The sequence below is a fragment of the Varanus komodoensis genome, unplaced genomic scaffold, assembly GCF_004798865.1.
Source record: "Varanus komodoensis strain SLA01 unplaced genomic scaffold, ASM479886v1 scaffold19, whole genome shotgun sequence".
In the NCBI taxonomy this organism is placed as follows: domain Eukaryota; kingdom Metazoa; phylum Chordata; class Lepidosauria; order Squamata; family Varanidae; genus Varanus; species Varanus komodoensis.
The window spans coordinates 14,098,873-14,116,219 of NW_025335550.1; the positions used below are offsets into that span (position 1 = coordinate 14,098,873).

Here is a 17,347-nt window from a genome sequence, read left to right on the forward strand (position 1 = left end):
GCGTGAGAGAACCCCTGCCAACTCTCTAAGTACTCTCGGGTGTAACCCGTCAGGGCCTGGCGCCTTTGTAATGTCCAATGCCCTGAGGAGCCCCTCGACTTCAAGGGGGGTGACTCTAATCTGTGCCCCTAAGTCCCCAGCCTCATCTAATCTCCTATGTGGATATCCCCCATCCTGCTTTGGGGAGAATACAGAGGCAAAATAATCATTTAGCATCTGTGCCTGTTCCCTCATATCAGTCACTGGATCTCCTTCCTCCTTATTTAGTGGTCCCACCACTTGTCTCCCCTTCCTCTTCCTATTTACATGCTGAAAAAAGCCCTTTTTGTTGCTCTTGATATTGTTGGCAAGTCTCAGCTCGTAATCAACCTTAGCCTTGCAAAGAATCCTTCTGCAACGGGCCTCCTCCTCCCGGTATACCCTTTTGTCTATTTCCCCCAGTACCCATTTCCACGGAGGTTCCTCTTTCGTCTAATCCCTCTAACCACCTCCTTTCGCATCCATGGCGGCACTCTCCTCCGCCTCCCCAGCTTACTGACTAGAGGTATCGTCGAGGCTTGTGCCTCCAAAACCTCCCTTTTGAGTGCTATCCACCCCTCCTCAACTCGCTTACCTTCCAGTAACCTATCCCAGGAGACTTTCCCCAGTCTGGCCTTCAGTTGGCCAAAGTTGTTGTTGTTGTTATTATTTACATTTTTATACCATCCCATAGCCCATTGGGCTCTCTGGATGATTTACAAATTCAATTATGAAATATACAATAAAAGCAATATAAAAGCAACAGTAACACAACAATAAACCCATAATAACCCCGAGCGAAAACCCAGTACCTGAACCAACACCAAAAGAGCACCAAACGAGTACCAAACAGGCAATGCCCTTTGGCAGTTGCCCAAGGACCCCACCCTGTGTGCCAGCCAGCTCTGAAGGTGCAGCCAGTACAGGTCCTCCAGGATGGAATGTGAATCTTGCCATGACAATTCACATGCAGCATTACCATGAATGTGAATAGTACCATGATAATTATAATGCTGAAATATGAGGTTAGCCAAGGGGGCCACATCCACAAGATACTTTGAACCTTTGCATTATCAGCTAACAATAGCATGTGATCTGGTGAATTAAATTATCTCCCAAAAAAGATGCAGATGTGAACAATACATTCACACAGAGTTTTCAGGCACATCTATAGTGAAGTTAGCTTATGACAGTTTCATTTCTAATTTACTGAGGTAAAAAAGATTAAGGTGATACTTTCAATGTATATCAAAGTTGGCCCTCTTGAAGTCCCAGCTTCTAGTGCTCGACCTGCTGCACATCCCCAGTCCCCTAATCATCTTTGGAAGGTCTTAAAAATAAAGGCTTCTAGAAATGGGTGAGTAGATAGCTTAAAACTAGGTAAGTGCTTAGACGCATGGGAAGTTCTTTTCTTAAACATAATAATATGTCATTAATAGAGCAATCTTCACAATGAGTATCCTAAGGACCATAGAATATTTGGGATACCCTCTCCCAAGGCTGTAGACATTCTCTGATCTCAGAAGGGGGAAATTTGACCTCAAATCACTCTCCCTGCCCTTTGCAACTATCATGAAAAGCTGATTTCCAACAAGCTCATAGAGATCAAAATGGAGGCAATTTACTGTTTGAGAATGGTAAGAGAAAGGAGAGGCAAAGATTCTCAAAATCCTATAGATCCTCACCCCACCACCCTCTGCCATCCATTGCTGGTGAGCAAAATCACCTCCTTCGACTCTGCCGGCAACAAATGTGGAGGCTTCTATCTAACAGGAGTATCCACTGGTGAAATTAAAACATTAATTTATAAAAATGCAAGTTATTAATGACAATTCAAAAATTTAAGCTTTTCTTAACTTCTGCAAACTGTGACACAAATACTTACAAGGTGGTCAATTTGGAGTGAGTTCTTAATTTCTGCATGTATTCTTTGAAGCCGAGAATCCATTGATGTTTCTAAATTTTGATCACAATATATTGTACATGACAGTGAATATAAAACTTATTCAAAGATCATACCTTTGAATATCTGTAAGTAAATGGTGTAAGTGTACACTAAAACTGCTAAGCAACCCAGCAAGCAATAGTATAAGCACACTTTGTACAGTCCTCAAATATATACATATGGCTGAAGCGCAGGCAAAGCTATTTGCTTTTTCAATGAAATAACTACATTTCAATAAAAAGTTTCTCTAAAGTAGTTTAGGCCTGGAGAAATGTTGTCCATGGGGTCGTGATGGGTTGGGCACGACTTTGCAACTAAACAACAAAGCAGTTTAGTGTAATCTGTACATATTTACGTATAAAAAGTTTTTTCATATACAGTTGGCCCTCCACATTCATGGGCATTAGGAGCGCAGAACCCCCACAAAATTGGAATAACAATGACTATCTCTAGCCCCAACAACCAAACCTCATAAATAGTGCTAACCATACATAAACTGACTGGATTGCCTTTCTCCCCCCCCCCCCGACCTTGGTCTGATCCAACAAAGCTCTTCTTCATTTATTACTATAGTCTTATGTTTGTATTCCTCACCCTCTCTAACTCACCAGTGCCTCCTCTTTGCACCTAGGACATGCTGGAAATGAGTGGAACAGGAAGGCATGCTATGAAGGCCCTGCAACTTCTCTTTCTCTATGGTTATGATTTTCCACAGTAGGCCACAAAACTCCAAAAAAAATCCCCATTTAATTATTGATAGCAAACTCACGAATAATCAAATCAGAAAAGGTAAGCCCACGAATATCAAGGTTCAGATGTGTATTTTAATTTTCAATGTGGATATCCAACACTGTAAAATCAGTATGAATCCTGTAATATTATGCAAATAGGAAGTTTTGAGCAATATTCTTGCTTACATAATATAAAGCAAGGCAAATTTCTGGACACTGGGGGTTCCACAAATGCAAATTAAAAAGCTGAATGATGTGTACACAAGTGAAAGAAAAAAGCAGCATATGATAAAAGCTATATATACTTCCCTTTGGGTGTACCATAGTGAAAATAAGCTTACTGAATATCTAACAAAAGTGTCCCAAATAAATATTCCTTACAATTGGAAAACAAGATGTCACTACTGACCTCTTTTTTTCTCTATTTTCTTAGCTTCTGGTTTCTTGCCTTCTTCTTTGTTTTGCCTGTCAAAAATATTCAATAATTTAAATTAAAATTATAGCTTATACTTAAACAGGAAGCAATTTACTGGTGAGTAAATGAACTTCTTTTCTCCATTACAAAGACAACTTGCTTCTTGTGCTGTCTGCACACTATAGAAAGTATTTAATGTATTTATTTGTTTAACTAATGAGTATGCCACTTATTTTGGAGTCCCGGTCTGGTTCTATTTTAATGAAAGTTATCCCTGCTTACTTTGGTTTTAGGCAAATATGATAACCGGCATGGGATAATTAATTTGGTAAACCAGGTTGTAAAATGTAATTACTACATTACAATACCAATTTGTTAAGTGCAACAAAGTTTATAATAAATATTCTACTATGTACTGGTTTTACGTATCCTTAAGTACCTCACATTTACACAGCCATCTTATACTCACATTTCTTCCATTTGCTCTTCTTGCTTACGTTTTCTCTCCGCTATTTCACGTTCATGTTGGGCTTTTAAAATATTCCTCCTATGAGGTCCTGGAACATTTCTTCCCTTTTTCTTCTATTTCATTTAAATTTTGAATAGGAAAGAATACAGTATTTTTTGTTACTAAAATTTTGGTCAATTCCAAATCTACCTCAGATGAACACCTAGGGATAAAACTTATTCCTACTTTCTTCCAGTAAAATAAGCATCAGTGTGGTACACACAACTACCATGGTCTTCTAACCACACTGAATTTCCTGGTATTTTTTTTAAAGATGTCAGAAAGCACAAATATTCCGAGGTATCTTACAACAGTTTGGATCAGTAAAAGGGACAATAATTTCAAAATTTATTTTAATTATTTCTTAAAATGGAATTACATCGTGTTTCAACATACAACAATATGAGAAACATTACAATAAACAAATATCACATCTATTAGATTGTGAACCCATAGTCATGAACTTGTCTTATTTTTCAGCAGCTGCACAAAGGTTTGAAAACTGTGGATGCTTTATACAGTGCCTTGCAGAAATATTAACACAGACCTCCCTTGGACTTTTCCACATTTTGTTATGTTACAACCTGGAATTGAAATAGCTTTAATTGTCATTATTACCACTTGATGTTCACAAGATATTCTACACTGTAAAGGTGCAAAATTATTTTTATTGTGGTACAAAAGCAAGCAAAAAGAAATGGGACTTGTTGCATAAGTAATTGCCCCCTTTGCTGTGATATGCCTAAAATAGGTTTTGTACCACCCAGTGCCTCCAGAGTACTTTAAGTAGTTGAAGGACCCAGAGATAGTTGGAGAGAGTACCTTAACAAAGAGGAAGGCCATGCAGCTATCAGAACAATTCTAGCATAAAGTTCTGCAGAAGCACCAATCCAGGTTCAGTTCTTTTTACGTTTATTATAAAAAAGGAAAGAATAAGGCTCAACTACAATTTTGCTAGAAGAGGTGGTCCACCAAAACTCAGTGAACAGCAGGGTAGATAAAAAAAATCAATGATTTTTAAAATTTAAATCAGGTTTTTAAAACTTAAATTGATTTTTAAAAAATGAATTGCTTAGTTTGCTATTTAAGATACTTTATAGTCCAAAGTTTATTCATCATGAAATAAGGATTAGTTTTAATTATGTAACATGAAGCTGTATATTCATGCAATATTTAAATTTTTTAGTAAATGAATGCCATTAATCCATTCACAATGTGTAATCCATTCACAATGTGGATTTTAAATTCATTTTAAAAAACTCTTTAAAAACCTCTTCCAAAGGTTTCTGTAAGATTATTGGGCATTTTTTCTGTCTAGAATATATTATCATAGATGAATATATTATCATAGATGCTTGGTTTTACAGTTTTCTGAACTGTGAATTTGCATCTGCAGAAATCATGTGCCTCTTCTGCACAGCAAAAATGTTATAAAATAAACATACAAAATTCCATTGTTCCTTTGCAAATTTTTGTACAAAGAATCAAGCCCTGACCTCTTAAGTTCTAAATTTCTAAAAAATCAATGAGTAGAAGAAGATTGCTGCAAATGGAACAGAGCTGCAAAAGAAGTCTGGGAAGGGAGGGGCAAACAGTAAAAATGAAAATGAAACTTTTTGAGCAGAATACTCCACAAGTCCTTGGATCCTTTTATATATAGCCTGAGGTGTATCATAAATTCTTTCCCTGGAGGAGAAAACCTATAATAGCAGCTGGCTGTCAAAGAGACTGGGAATATGTTAATGAAGTTCCTCTACCTATGGGTAAGGCAGGCAAGTGTGCAAAACCATGATTTAAATCTAGTCTTACTAAGTAGTGATTTAAATTGATTTGATTTAAATCAAATCCACCCCTGGTTATCAGGTAAGGGCAACATTAATCAGAGAAAAAACCAAGAGGCAAATGGTAATACTGAAGAAACAGAATAGAGCTAGCACTTAAATGGAAGAAAATTGCAGGGAAAACCAGGAATGGATTTTTGTATGAAAGGACTATGGGCTCAGTTCTGGTACTGAAAGAAATTCCAGGGCTAAATTTCATTTAAATATGCTCTTTTAAAAAATTTAAGTGCATGCACATTCTTTTTTTCTAAGTCACTGGTTTGCCTTTGAGTCCAGCTGGTGAATCTCAGGATTCTAGGATAAATGAAGTAGATCCTATAAACAGAAGTCTGCCCACATGTCCTAATGAAAAGAAAAAAAAACAGGACATACACATACTTTATTCCCTTCCTGCTCTTCTCCATCTTCTTCAGAATCAGAAGCTGAGGCTGATCCCACTTTAGCAGCATTTTTCCTTTTTGTCTCAACTTCTTTTTTGCCATCTTTTTTATCTGGCTCTTTTCTTATTTTGTCTTCTTCCCTTTGACTCTCTTCATCCCTTTTCTGTTGTTTTTTTGGTGGCTTTTCTTCAGCAGCAGCCTTTCTCTTATTCTTGTCTTCCTCATGAACACTGTAAAAAAAGGCAGTGGATTATGCTTTCTTTTATCTTTTAGTCTTTGAGCTGACTAGAAGGTTTAAAACACTACCATGAAAATGTGTTCTTAAAAGTGAGCTTGAACATAGATGTTCCTATTTTTCTTTCTTTTGTGTCCTGCCTTTCTACCAAGAAAATGGCACTCAATGTGGAGAAAATAGAGCTTCTAGTTAGTTTCTGGAGGTACTGACTACATAAAATGATGCCTCAGCATATATGTGTGTCCTCCAAGGACTCAAAGGGATGCCGATTTCTGAAACTGCATGGGCTCCATACCACAATCCTTATGCTGATGCACAAACTATACATTTATTTTATTTAGAGATTTTTAAAACAAAAAATTTTAAGCAAAGCTATTGGGGATGAGCACCATACAACCAAGGTATTACAACTTCAATAAGAAAATATACCATACTTAAAATACTGCAGTAGAAGAGCATACAAAATCAGCACCAGATTTCAGCAAAGCAGATTACAGTCAAACAACCAATATTACACAGTTAAAAGACTAGCCAAACAGGAATGTTTTCACCTGATACTAGAATGACATTACAGTGATAGGGCATTCCACAGGGGGTGTGCCACTATCTTGAAAATCCTCTCTCCGGTCATAGCTACATAACTTCAAATAGTGGTGATATGAAATATTTATTTAAAACATTTGTATGCCACCCAATGGTGCCACAGCACCTCTGGGTGGCTCATAACCACAAGATAAAACACAATAAAACCAGTAACACATTAAAAACAACACTAAAATACAGCCAAAACAAAACAAAAAGGTCTCATGACAATTAGTTATTAAAATATTTTTTTAAAAAGGAAGGTCTTTGCCAGGCGAATCTCCTTGGGGAGAGCATTCTAAATATAGGGAGAAGCTGCAGAAAAGGCCCACCTCCTAGCAACCCTAAGATAGCCGGGGCCTAAGCCATTTAGAGGTTTATGTATCAACACAAGTACCTTGAATTGGGCCTGGGTCACAATCAATAACCAACAAAGATCTTTCAGTATATGTGTTATGTGGGCTACTTTAGGGCCCACATACAGAAATACCTTTACATACTGAAGCCCCAAGCCATTTAGGGCTTTATAGGTAAGCATCTGCACTTTGAATTGTGATTCGAAATGGATGAGTCAACACAGCTGCTTAAAATTATTTACACATAAGACTTAAAATAGTCTTATGTGTAATCCCAGCTCTTTTGAACTACAATTCAAGCTATTAGTCATCTGTCCAACAACATAAGGATTCTGCACCTGCACAGAACATTTAGAACCTTCTAGAATGAGGTGACAGAAATATTTTTGTTGAGATACCTGCTCTCAGTCCTCAAAACATATACTCAAAGGGGGTAGATGCCTCTCACCTTTCCTCTCAATTCCTTTTGAACTGCTGCTATGATTGAATCTGCTCAAGCAGCCTGCCCATAAGTAGAGACATTTGTGGTTTGCTGATAGTTTATATTACTTGGGATTCAAGGGGGATTTCTTAAACAGCAATCTCTAAGCTGCTAGCTGCTACTGATGTAGGGAAGAGTGTCAGATTTAGTATATAGGACTGAGGCAAACATCAACCAAAGGTAATAATATGCTTTCTTGGTTCTTCAAAGCAAAGGCAAAGGCAAATCAGGTCACTCAGATACATACTGACATATTCTATCTTATTTAAACACTTTAACATTTTGCATTCAGAACTCTGTAATGAATACCAGTGCTTTAAAACAAACTTACATGTCGCCCTCCTGAGGACAAGGTTGTTTTACCAATTTGGGTCTCCCTCTGGGTTTTGGAACCTTTACTTCAGTAGCTAATTTCATAAAGAAATATTTAGTTGGGTTAAATTATATACAACTATTTCAGTTTTAATGTAGTTGTCCATCAAGAGAAAAGCTAACAGGTAGAAATTAACATTGTTAACTGCATTAATATAGTTGTATATATTCCACAAACTTTATTTTAACTGAAAACTGAGTTCTCTTGGTCAAAATCATTCCCATAAAAAGACCATTAAGATTAGTCATTGGAACCCATAATGTGTTACACAAGAAAAACAGACTAATAATTTAGTATGGAAGACCTAAAGAACTTGCATATCTGTTTTCCTAACCAGATCCTGTCCTCATTGAACATGTTAATTCTTTTCTATACATTTACACACAGAAACAATGCAGTTTTGCCAGGAAAATTGTATAATTTTGCAACTCAAGACTTTGTAAAATTGCAGATTTATAACAATATAGCTCTGATTCACAGAATTTACTGTTAGATAGGTGTGTCTGTGCACACAGATGCCACAGTAGCTACATGTCTACTGAAAGTTTTCCATACACTTCTGCTTCTAGCAAGTATCCTTTACTTCCTGAATGAATCAGGACAATGTGGAGTCAGTTTGAAGAAGGGAAAAAAGGGGGGTGGATGCTACTGTGTTTTTTCTTGCTAGATCTAAGCTATAGCCATTACTTCTAGTACACTGATAATTTGCTTTTAGATGCCATTCTGTTTAATAACTCTATCACATTCCTTGGGAAGACTGTTTTAACATCCTGAATCGTTTAAAGTTATAGCACTTAGACGCTTAAGTCCAAGATGCAAAGAACAGATAAGCACAAATAGGATATTATGTTTAGCTAAAAAAATATTTATTCAATATTTGGGGCACTGGGATACCCCAAAGAGCAAGAAAAACCTCTTTGCACAAATGTCTTCTCTTTGCTTCCCACTCTTGTGCTGTACTCCTGTGTTCATTACACAGGTAATCTATTTTGCTAACATCAACAAACTTTCCAGTTAACTTAGGTGCTTCTGAGGTTTAACATTTCTGTGGAAAGGCCTACCATTTTAAAGTTTAGCATTGCTTGCTTTCATAAAACCAGGCAATTATCAAGAAATGTTACTCAGCACTAGAAATGCATCTGGTATCAAGGTGATACCACTGCAGAATAGCAGCACAGCTGCTCGTACCAATTATGTTAAGGAGTAAAGTACACTGCCCAGTGATGAATGCACATGAGAATTAATGTGTTATTTGATGCTTTAATTGTTGCATATGAAAATAACCTCTTCCCTTTTTACTTTCAAATGATTATATTTGTTTTAACAGGCCACAAAGATTGTCCATTGTGCAATTTCGAACTCCAACATTAAACAGATCAGGTGAGAAAACAAAGAGTTCCAATATAAGGTCTAATTTACATAATTGGAGTACTTAAAATACTTAAACTGAATCTGGCACTTGCATATGCAAGAAATATGAAACTTTTAAAGGCTAATAGGGGCTTTTCTACAAATCTATTTTCAGGGTTTTTGTATGTAATATTACACTAACAGAATGAACAGGCAAGGGTCAGCTCTACAACTTACCAGCTGGCCTTCCCCTTTTAGGGCTTGCTTTTGGAGCTGTAACTACCGCAGCTGTTGCTGTTGCCACCATTGCTGCTGTCTCTTCAGCTTCTGCTTGTTTTTCAGCCTGTATTAAAGGAATTCCTTCATATGGATTTTACAAAATTATACTATTGTTCAAAATGCTGGAAAGCCTAAGGTGGGCTGACAACTAGTTTATACATCTTCAAACAGAATTTTGGTGACTATTAACAAGCTGAGGATGGTGACATAATTAAGTTTATTCTGAACTGCCAGATCTAGATAACACAATGACACTCACAAATGCCTTGCACTCACCAATCACTAAAATTTATATGCAAAATATATGTACTGTAGCATTGTCTTTTGGAGTGCCAAAAGTGGCAAGTGCTGATTATAGGGAAAGGAGTAAGTGAAAACTGCTTCTCTCCCTTCATGAGGAGGAGTATCCACTGTGATGAAGTTCCTTTTATTCATTAAAGGACTCCTTCCACGATTGGAATCATGTCTTAGTATCTAATTCTCCATCTTCCATATCAGCCTTCTCTTAGGATTGTTATGGAGAAAGGGCAGATAAAACTATATAGGCTATTAATATTTCTATAAAGGGTCTTTTGTTTGTTTTCTTTTTAAAGATGGGTTTCACAGAGATTAAAAGCATATTCGGAAGATATGTAATTTTTACAATGTTAATTCCATTGGTATATATATGCAATGACAAGCTATGTTTTTACAACGGAATTGATAATCCAATGGGTTATCTAAGCCTTGGGTTTACTAGGCTATAAATCAAAACAGAATTACCTTTCTTTTTCTTCCTCTTCTAACAACCTTAGGAACAGCTGCATCATTTGGTTTTTCTATATCCTACATACAGAAATATTAGAAAATTTTGAACATTGTCCAAGTATTCAAATGGCCTAGCACAAGATTCTACATTAGCTTTATTACTGGCATCAAGATTTACTAAATTAAATGTAACTAAAATGTTCAGCAAATTAGATCATTACTCATAGACCTATTAGAAAAAGGCAAAACTACACGCCCATTGTCAGCCATCTCTACCTTGATCCTAAATTTCTGTCAGTATGGCCAAGTTTCAAAGAACTGTGGAACCATTCCCATGTACACAAAAAGCTTTTGACTTTTTTCCCTTTATGAGAAGCCCACATACTGCATGGCAAACTACTTCTGAAACTGAGGAGAATTTCAAAGGCACTTTAAGATATACTTTCCTCTCATTTCTAAGACCCCTACCCTTTTTGTGACACATTGTGTCACACTGGTGGTATGGAACCTGCATCCACTGTAATATTGCAAAGTTCTGGGTCAAATGGAAGAACCCATGCTGTGGAACCCATATAACTCCAGCTTTGCCTCTGTCAATTAACAAAACATAGCAGAATACTTTAATTGTAAAAAGCTTTAGGTGTAATTCTTGGTATCTTCAGTTGATGGATCAGCTGACAGATAATGGGAAGACCTTTGTCCAAGACCCCAGAAAGCAATTACTAGTTGAGAGTAGTAAACCCTTCTGCATTGACAGTCTTAAGAAGTTAAGAGAGAAGAAGGCAATCAATAACAATAAATTATTGATGAAGCATCTTTTTTTAAGCCTTGCACGCTGCACAAAGTATCTTAGAAACTCGGCCTGATGCACCTATCTCCTTAGAGTGAATATTTTGAAGAAAAAGCACTGAATTAAAACTCCCCCCCAAATATTTTTCTATGATTAATATAACAATGTCAACCACTTGGGTTGACAAAACTCTCCTCAGAGTGGTATGAAGTGTGCAGCCCTGCTCTAAATTGTCTAAATGGCCTCTCTGGAGACAAAGGGCAGTATCCAATAGTGTCACTCCATAAAATGAAATACACAGCTTGCAGGACTTCACCTATTCTTTGTTGCACAAGTGGTTTCCTGTTAAACTTGCCCAATTGGTTTCACAACCTGTTGCAATGAGCTAAAATAATTGTGGAAGGCTAATACATAACTGTACTTGCACTAACATAACTTTATTGGATTCTCCTTTTGCACATAGTTCAGAAACAGAAATTCTTTACTCACTGGTGAACTGAAGGAGGCCAGCTAACTCTGGGAAGGCTCTGCCTCTGAGGTGAGGAAGGCAGACTCAAGCTGAGCTTCTTGGAAGAGGCAGGGCTTTCCCAGAAGTCTCCAGCTGACACTTCCAATAAATCAGATCAGGCAGAAGGTCCAGTTCAGTGCTAACGCATTGCAAGCAGCCATGCAAAACACAGAGGCTGCAGAGGAAGGGGACAAAACCTGTAGGCCTGACCAATTGCCCTGAAGGAGGCTGGGCCTAGCTGGTACTTATAATCTTGGCAACAGTGTTGTCTGTCCTGACCAGGAGGTCATGATCCTCCATTAGGAAAGAAATGACAGAGAGCCAGGTGGATACCCTTCAACTCCAGCAGGTTGATCGACAGCTGAGATTCCTCCTTGGACCAGTGGCCATGAGTGTAATGAACACAGAAGACAGCCCCCTGCCAGTAAGGTAGACATCTCTCTTCAGAGGAATACCGTCTGGATATAGGGTGCGAATGCCCCCTGCAAGGTTGGCTGCTTGCATCCACTAGTATAGACAGTTATTACTCTTGGGAGCAGAATGGCTAGATTGTGGTTAAGCACAATCATGCCCACGAGCTTTGCCAGGTCCCTGAGTTTACCAACCCTCTCGAACAGATATGGGGAGTCATGTGACTCATTTCAACCTGTCTGGCTGGAGAAAGGGTCATTACATTCCTGAGGATAAAGCTGCAGAAGCAACTACGTCAGTCAAAGTGAGCTCTTCTTATTGACTAGAAGGACCCCAGGTTCAGCAGGGTTGTCAAGGTGATGCTGATGTCCTGAAGCAGTGGAGTGGATCAGGATGTTATCAAGGTAGGGATGAATCTAGAGCTCCTGTTCCGGAGCAGAGACACTGGAGCCAGCAGGACCATCATGAAGATTCAGGGAGCTGTGGCCAGACCTCTCTCCTGCCATAGCTGAACTGGAGAAAAATGCAACAGGCCAGGCAGACAAGAATGTGGAGATACACTTCTGTCAAGTCCACCAAGGCCAAAAACCTGAGACATTTCTTTACAGATCTAAGGATCTGTATTCTGAATTTTTGCATCAGGGTAGCAATTTACTTTTCAGATGTAGTTTAGGGTAATCCCACTGTCCCATTTTGGGAAAGGGAAGGAAACTCAGAAACCCCCCCCCCCATTTTTGAGACCTTCTCTGTTGCTGAAATCTGAAGCAGATGATGGATAGGAGAAACAGTTTTATGTATCTGGAGGGTTTCTGAAGTGATGAGTCTTCAATATTCTTATCCTTGGGAATCTTTCAGGGAATCTCTGTCCTGAATTGTCTGCAAAAGCCAGCATTCAGAAAACAGCTGCCTCCAGACACCTGAGAAGTTATGAAGCCTCCCTCTCTAACTGGATGAGGCAGAACATAATCCCAAAGAAGTTTTTTTTCCCCAGGTAGGAAAGGGTATGGGGGTGGGTCATAGCTTGGATCTGGGACTCTGCAGCCATTGTGTTGTGTCTCCATGGAGCAAATAGAGGGGAAGGTTGGACAAAAGGAGTGAAAAGAATTTAACTTTGCTCCTTCAAGGTGTTCAGTATTGTCTTCACTTTGTCCTTATACCAAGACCTTCTCCAATGTCTTGCCAGGCAGGAGCTTACTGGTAGAAGGAAAACTTGCTAGGTTGAATCTGGAGTCCACACCTCAGTTGTGTAGCCAAATGTTTCTTCTTATGACCACAATGGATTCTGCAGATCTAGCCCTGCACCTGAAAGATATCCAGGGCGGCATCTGGTAGGACTGCTGCTGCTGAAACCACCTCCCAAAAGAAGTCTGGGGTCTCTTTATTCAGTGATCTGTTCTGAAGGGGGATGTTGGCCTTCATGAAGATTGTTCATGCCATTCTGGTAGAAATTGTAGAGGCTCTCATGGAGATGGCTCCTGCCTCAAAGCATTTATGGGGGCATGGTTCTGCTTACTTGTTATGCTCTTCAGATGGGAGCTCATCACTCAGCAGGGACTTGGAGGTAAGAGATGTCATTCGATTGTCTACCTTGGAATGACCAGTTCCTGCATAGCATTGTCTTGAAGACAGTAAGGACAATGAAGGTATCAGTTGTGCTAAATGGAATAACACAGTTGGATACTGTCCAACTTCTACTGAGTTTTGTTCAATCCAGACCAACAGATTATATATACAATAAAGTACTAAACAAGAATTCAGATTTGGGGGTGGGATGCATTGCAAGGGTAAAGATGAGCATTGCCTGAACTAAGATGAATCACGCCTATTTTTCAAAATTCACATACTTCACCACTAGGTTTTTCAGAAGAATCCATGTCTTTTGCTGTTTCCACCTCTTTTTCTTCTATTTCAACTTCAGTGGTTATATTATCCTGTTTAACAGGTCCCTGGGGATGAGATATAAGTATTATGTATTTTCAGTTACATTATATAAGGTCTGTGCAGGCAGCTAATGATGGTAATCCTATAAATGTATGTTATTATTAACTTGCTTCTGATTGTTTTGAAATTGTAAATGAATGTAGTCAACTGTATAGTGTTTTAAACTTAAGATTTACTCATCAGACCAGAAATGAGACTGGTAAGTAGGAGCACTGCTAGGTACTTAAATGAATAAGAGCACAGGCCCATGACAAAATTTCCACGTGTCCTATGCAAATTCAGAATGACTAGAATGTATTTACATTTCATCAGTGTTAGCAAAATAAATGTGATTTAAGGACTGCATATGAGAATATGCAAAATGTTTTTCTCTCTCCACTCATAATTACACTCCCAATACACAAAGCATTACAATTAATCTTACATAGATCAAAGCTTCAACATTCCTTCTTTAGAGATTAAGCACTGGCCATGCCTGTTGTAAAACAACTACAACATGGTGACATATATTCTACTCTCCTTCACACAAGTCTTCCTTATGTTTCTGTCTTCCAGCAACTCTTCATAAAAATTGATATTTTGATTTTGGTTCTGTATTTCTCATTCACTTCCTTGATTTGTGCAAGCTCTCGTCCCAATCATTCCAATAATTTAAGGTGAGTCAAGATTGCACAAGCCAAGATGGTTTTCAATACTAGGGCTGAGTTAAAGAATTTCCAAGCATATACCAAGCTTATTTCCTTCACTACTAAAGCTAGAGTTCATGCAAAACCTCCCTACATACCACAAATATCAAAACATGCACAAGATTATGCTGAAAGGATGGAGTGGAGCCAATTCAGTGTAGTGGAATGGGATGAGTCATTTATTAAGGTTGAGGTACCATGCTTACAATTCAGGATTTGAGTAAACATGCAGAAGATCAGGCTACAAACCTTTCTGCAAAAACAACTTAGGCTAGAATCATGTATACTTTCCTGGCAGTAAACCACACTTAATATAATGGAATTTACTTAGGTATAGAAAAAAACAGGATATTATAAATTATCAGTATTTATCTCCTCTGCTCATCATTTTTTAAACCCCTGCTTTTCTAATAGACTGTATTCTGGTAAATGGCAACTGACACAAATCATATCTCTGTATATCTAAATACAACCCAGAATTGCTCTTACTATCCCCCTCTCCTCTTTAGAATTCTGCAAGATTCATTCTGAATAGAATAAGAAAAAGCCCACCCAGGATAAGGGAGGGAAGAGAAATAAGCTGAGTTATAAGGAAATGAGGGAAATATAATTACTCAAATCAAGTAGCTCCTTGCAGATGAGTAGCACTTTATTCTGATTTGGAGCGAGTGAAGGGTTACACATATCCTGATCATCTTTACAAGGTGAGGTGATTGAGGATTTTTCTTGCTTTAATTAGTAAAACTTATTTAAAGTCAGTAGGCAGTATCCAGTGGCAGCATTCCATACATTCAAATAGCACTTTCAGAGCTCTCCCAAATTTTTCAGTTGTGCAAGCACTTGCACACTGCACTTGCAAAGTGTGTACTAGTATAGCAATTGGCACAAACAGAAGTCTAGGTGGATTCTTGCATTGCATAAGAGTTTGAAACTTAGTTTCTATTAGCACAACATCATTTGTGCTAATAGAATGGCACCACCATATATAGTTCTCTGCCTGCTGGTAGTACCATGAACTTCGCACACAGCCTACCCAGCACTTCCTGGAGCATGGTGTCACATAATCCTCCTGGAGCTATATAGGACAAGTTAAAACAGAAGGAAGAAAACTGTGGAGGCTAATTAAATCCTTTGCTGTGCTGGAATCATTAGGCTTCTGGTAAATCAGATGCTGTATGTAGTATTATTTTACAAGGAACTCTTCCTGTCCTTCCTCCTCCCTTGTCATTGCAAACAGGCTCCCTTCAGTGATCATGCAAAAATAGAAATGCAAAGAAAGAAAGAAAGAAAGAAAAACACAATAACATTGCAAAAGAAAAGGTGGCAGCGCCACATATGATTTGAAAGCTTGCTGCTTTTATCTTATAAATAAGGGAATGTGTCCAAAGGTATCCTAGTCACCATGGTCAGGATTACTGAGGTCAAAGAGAAGAGGCAGGTTTATGTTAAGACCGATAATATAACTGTTTAAAAGATTCAGGGTACAATGCCCTGGGTACCCTTATGAGAACTGTTCATGCTAGAAAGGACCTAATCAGCAGCTCCTATGTAAAATTTAGGATTTATTCTGAAAAGTGCTCATTCAACTTTTTGGCAGTGTTGTCGTCAAAGAAGAGTTCTCCATTCTATTTATTTATTTATTTATTAAAACATTTTTATGCCGCCCCATTCGCCGAAGCCTCAGGGCGGCTCACATCATTAAGTTAAAATAATTATAATATAAATTAAAAATATAAATATTAAATTAAAATACAACAATACAGTATAAAATAAGCCGCCCTGGCCAGATAAAACCAATGATGTTAACAGTTAAAATGCCGCTTGAATAAAAAGGTCTTCGCCTGGCGCCGAAAAACAAATAACGACGGCGCCAGGCAGACCTCTCTGGGGAGCACGTTCCATAGATTGGGCGCCACCGCAGAGAAAGCCCTCCTCCGAGTACCCACCCTCCTAATTTCTTTCATGGAGGGTTCCCGGAGAAGGGCCTCCCCCGCCGATCTCAAGGGGCGGCTGGGCATATATGGATGCAAGCGCTCCTTCAGGTAACCAGGACCCAAGCCGTTTAGGGCTTTATAGGTCATCACCAACACCTTGAATTGGGCCCGGACTTCAATGGGAAGCCAGTGAAGCTGACGGAGAACTGGAGTCATGTGAACACAACGCCCAGTCCCCGTCAGCAGCCTGGCAGCTCTGTTTTGAACCAGTTGAAGTATCCAGACCGTCTTCAAGGGTAGCCCCACGTAGAGCGCGTTACAGAAGTCGAGACGGGAAGTCACCAATGCATGTGTCACTGTCGTGAGGCAGTCATACTCCAGATAGGGGCGCAGCTGGTGGATCAGCCGAAGCTGGAGGAAAGCGCTCCTCGCCACTGCTGTCACCTGAGCTTCTAGTGAAAGCTCCGGGTCGAGGAGCACTCCCAAGCTGCGAACCTTGTCCATGAAGAGAACTTGCCATTCTCTTTCTTGCGAGAAACCCAAGGTAACTTGAATAGTTCTCCTCCACTCAATTTTTATCCCCAGTCCTGTGAGGTATGTTACAGCTGAGTGTTCATGACTGACTGAAGTCACCCAGTGAGCTTCATGGCTGAGTGGGGACTAGAACCACTCCCAGGTTCCCAGTTCCACACCACACTGGTCACCATAAAATACATACATCTGTTTTCTCATACATAAAATAAGGTATATCATTATGCATTTCATCAATGCTGAAGCCAGCATCGTTAGTCTTAGACCCGGCATTGCAAGGGTCCTGCCATCCTGTGTCTTGTTAG

The 17,347-nt window shown here is 38.8% G+C and overlaps 1 protein-coding gene across 5 annotated transcripts in view; it reads right to left on the minus strand.

Annotated features, from left to right (window-relative positions):
- PSIP1 (PC4 and SFRS1 interacting protein 1) overlaps positions 1 to 17,347 on the minus strand; it is a 35,999-nt gene that overhangs the window by 6,544 nt on the left and 12,108 nt on the right. For all 5 annotated transcript variants that reach the window (XM_044427864.1, XM_044427868.1, XM_044427863.1 and 2 more), the window contains exons 6-13: positions 13,795 to 13,896; positions 10,257 to 10,319; positions 9,453 to 9,558; positions 7,824 to 7,899; positions 5,837 to 6,068; positions 3,579 to 3,691; positions 3,104 to 3,159; positions 1,904 to 1,974 (exon numbers count right to left, since the gene is read on the minus strand). In XM_044427864.1, the coding sequence (XP_044283799.1) occupies positions 1,904 to 1,974; positions 3,104 to 3,159; positions 3,579 to 3,691; positions 5,837 to 6,068; positions 7,824 to 7,899; positions 9,453 to 9,558; positions 10,257 to 10,319; positions 13,795 to 13,896 (819 nt within the window). The remainder of the gene's footprint in view (positions 1 to 1,903; positions 1,975 to 3,103; positions 3,160 to 3,578; positions 3,692 to 5,836; positions 6,069 to 7,823; positions 7,900 to 9,452; positions 9,559 to 10,256; positions 10,320 to 13,794; positions 13,897 to 17,347) is intronic.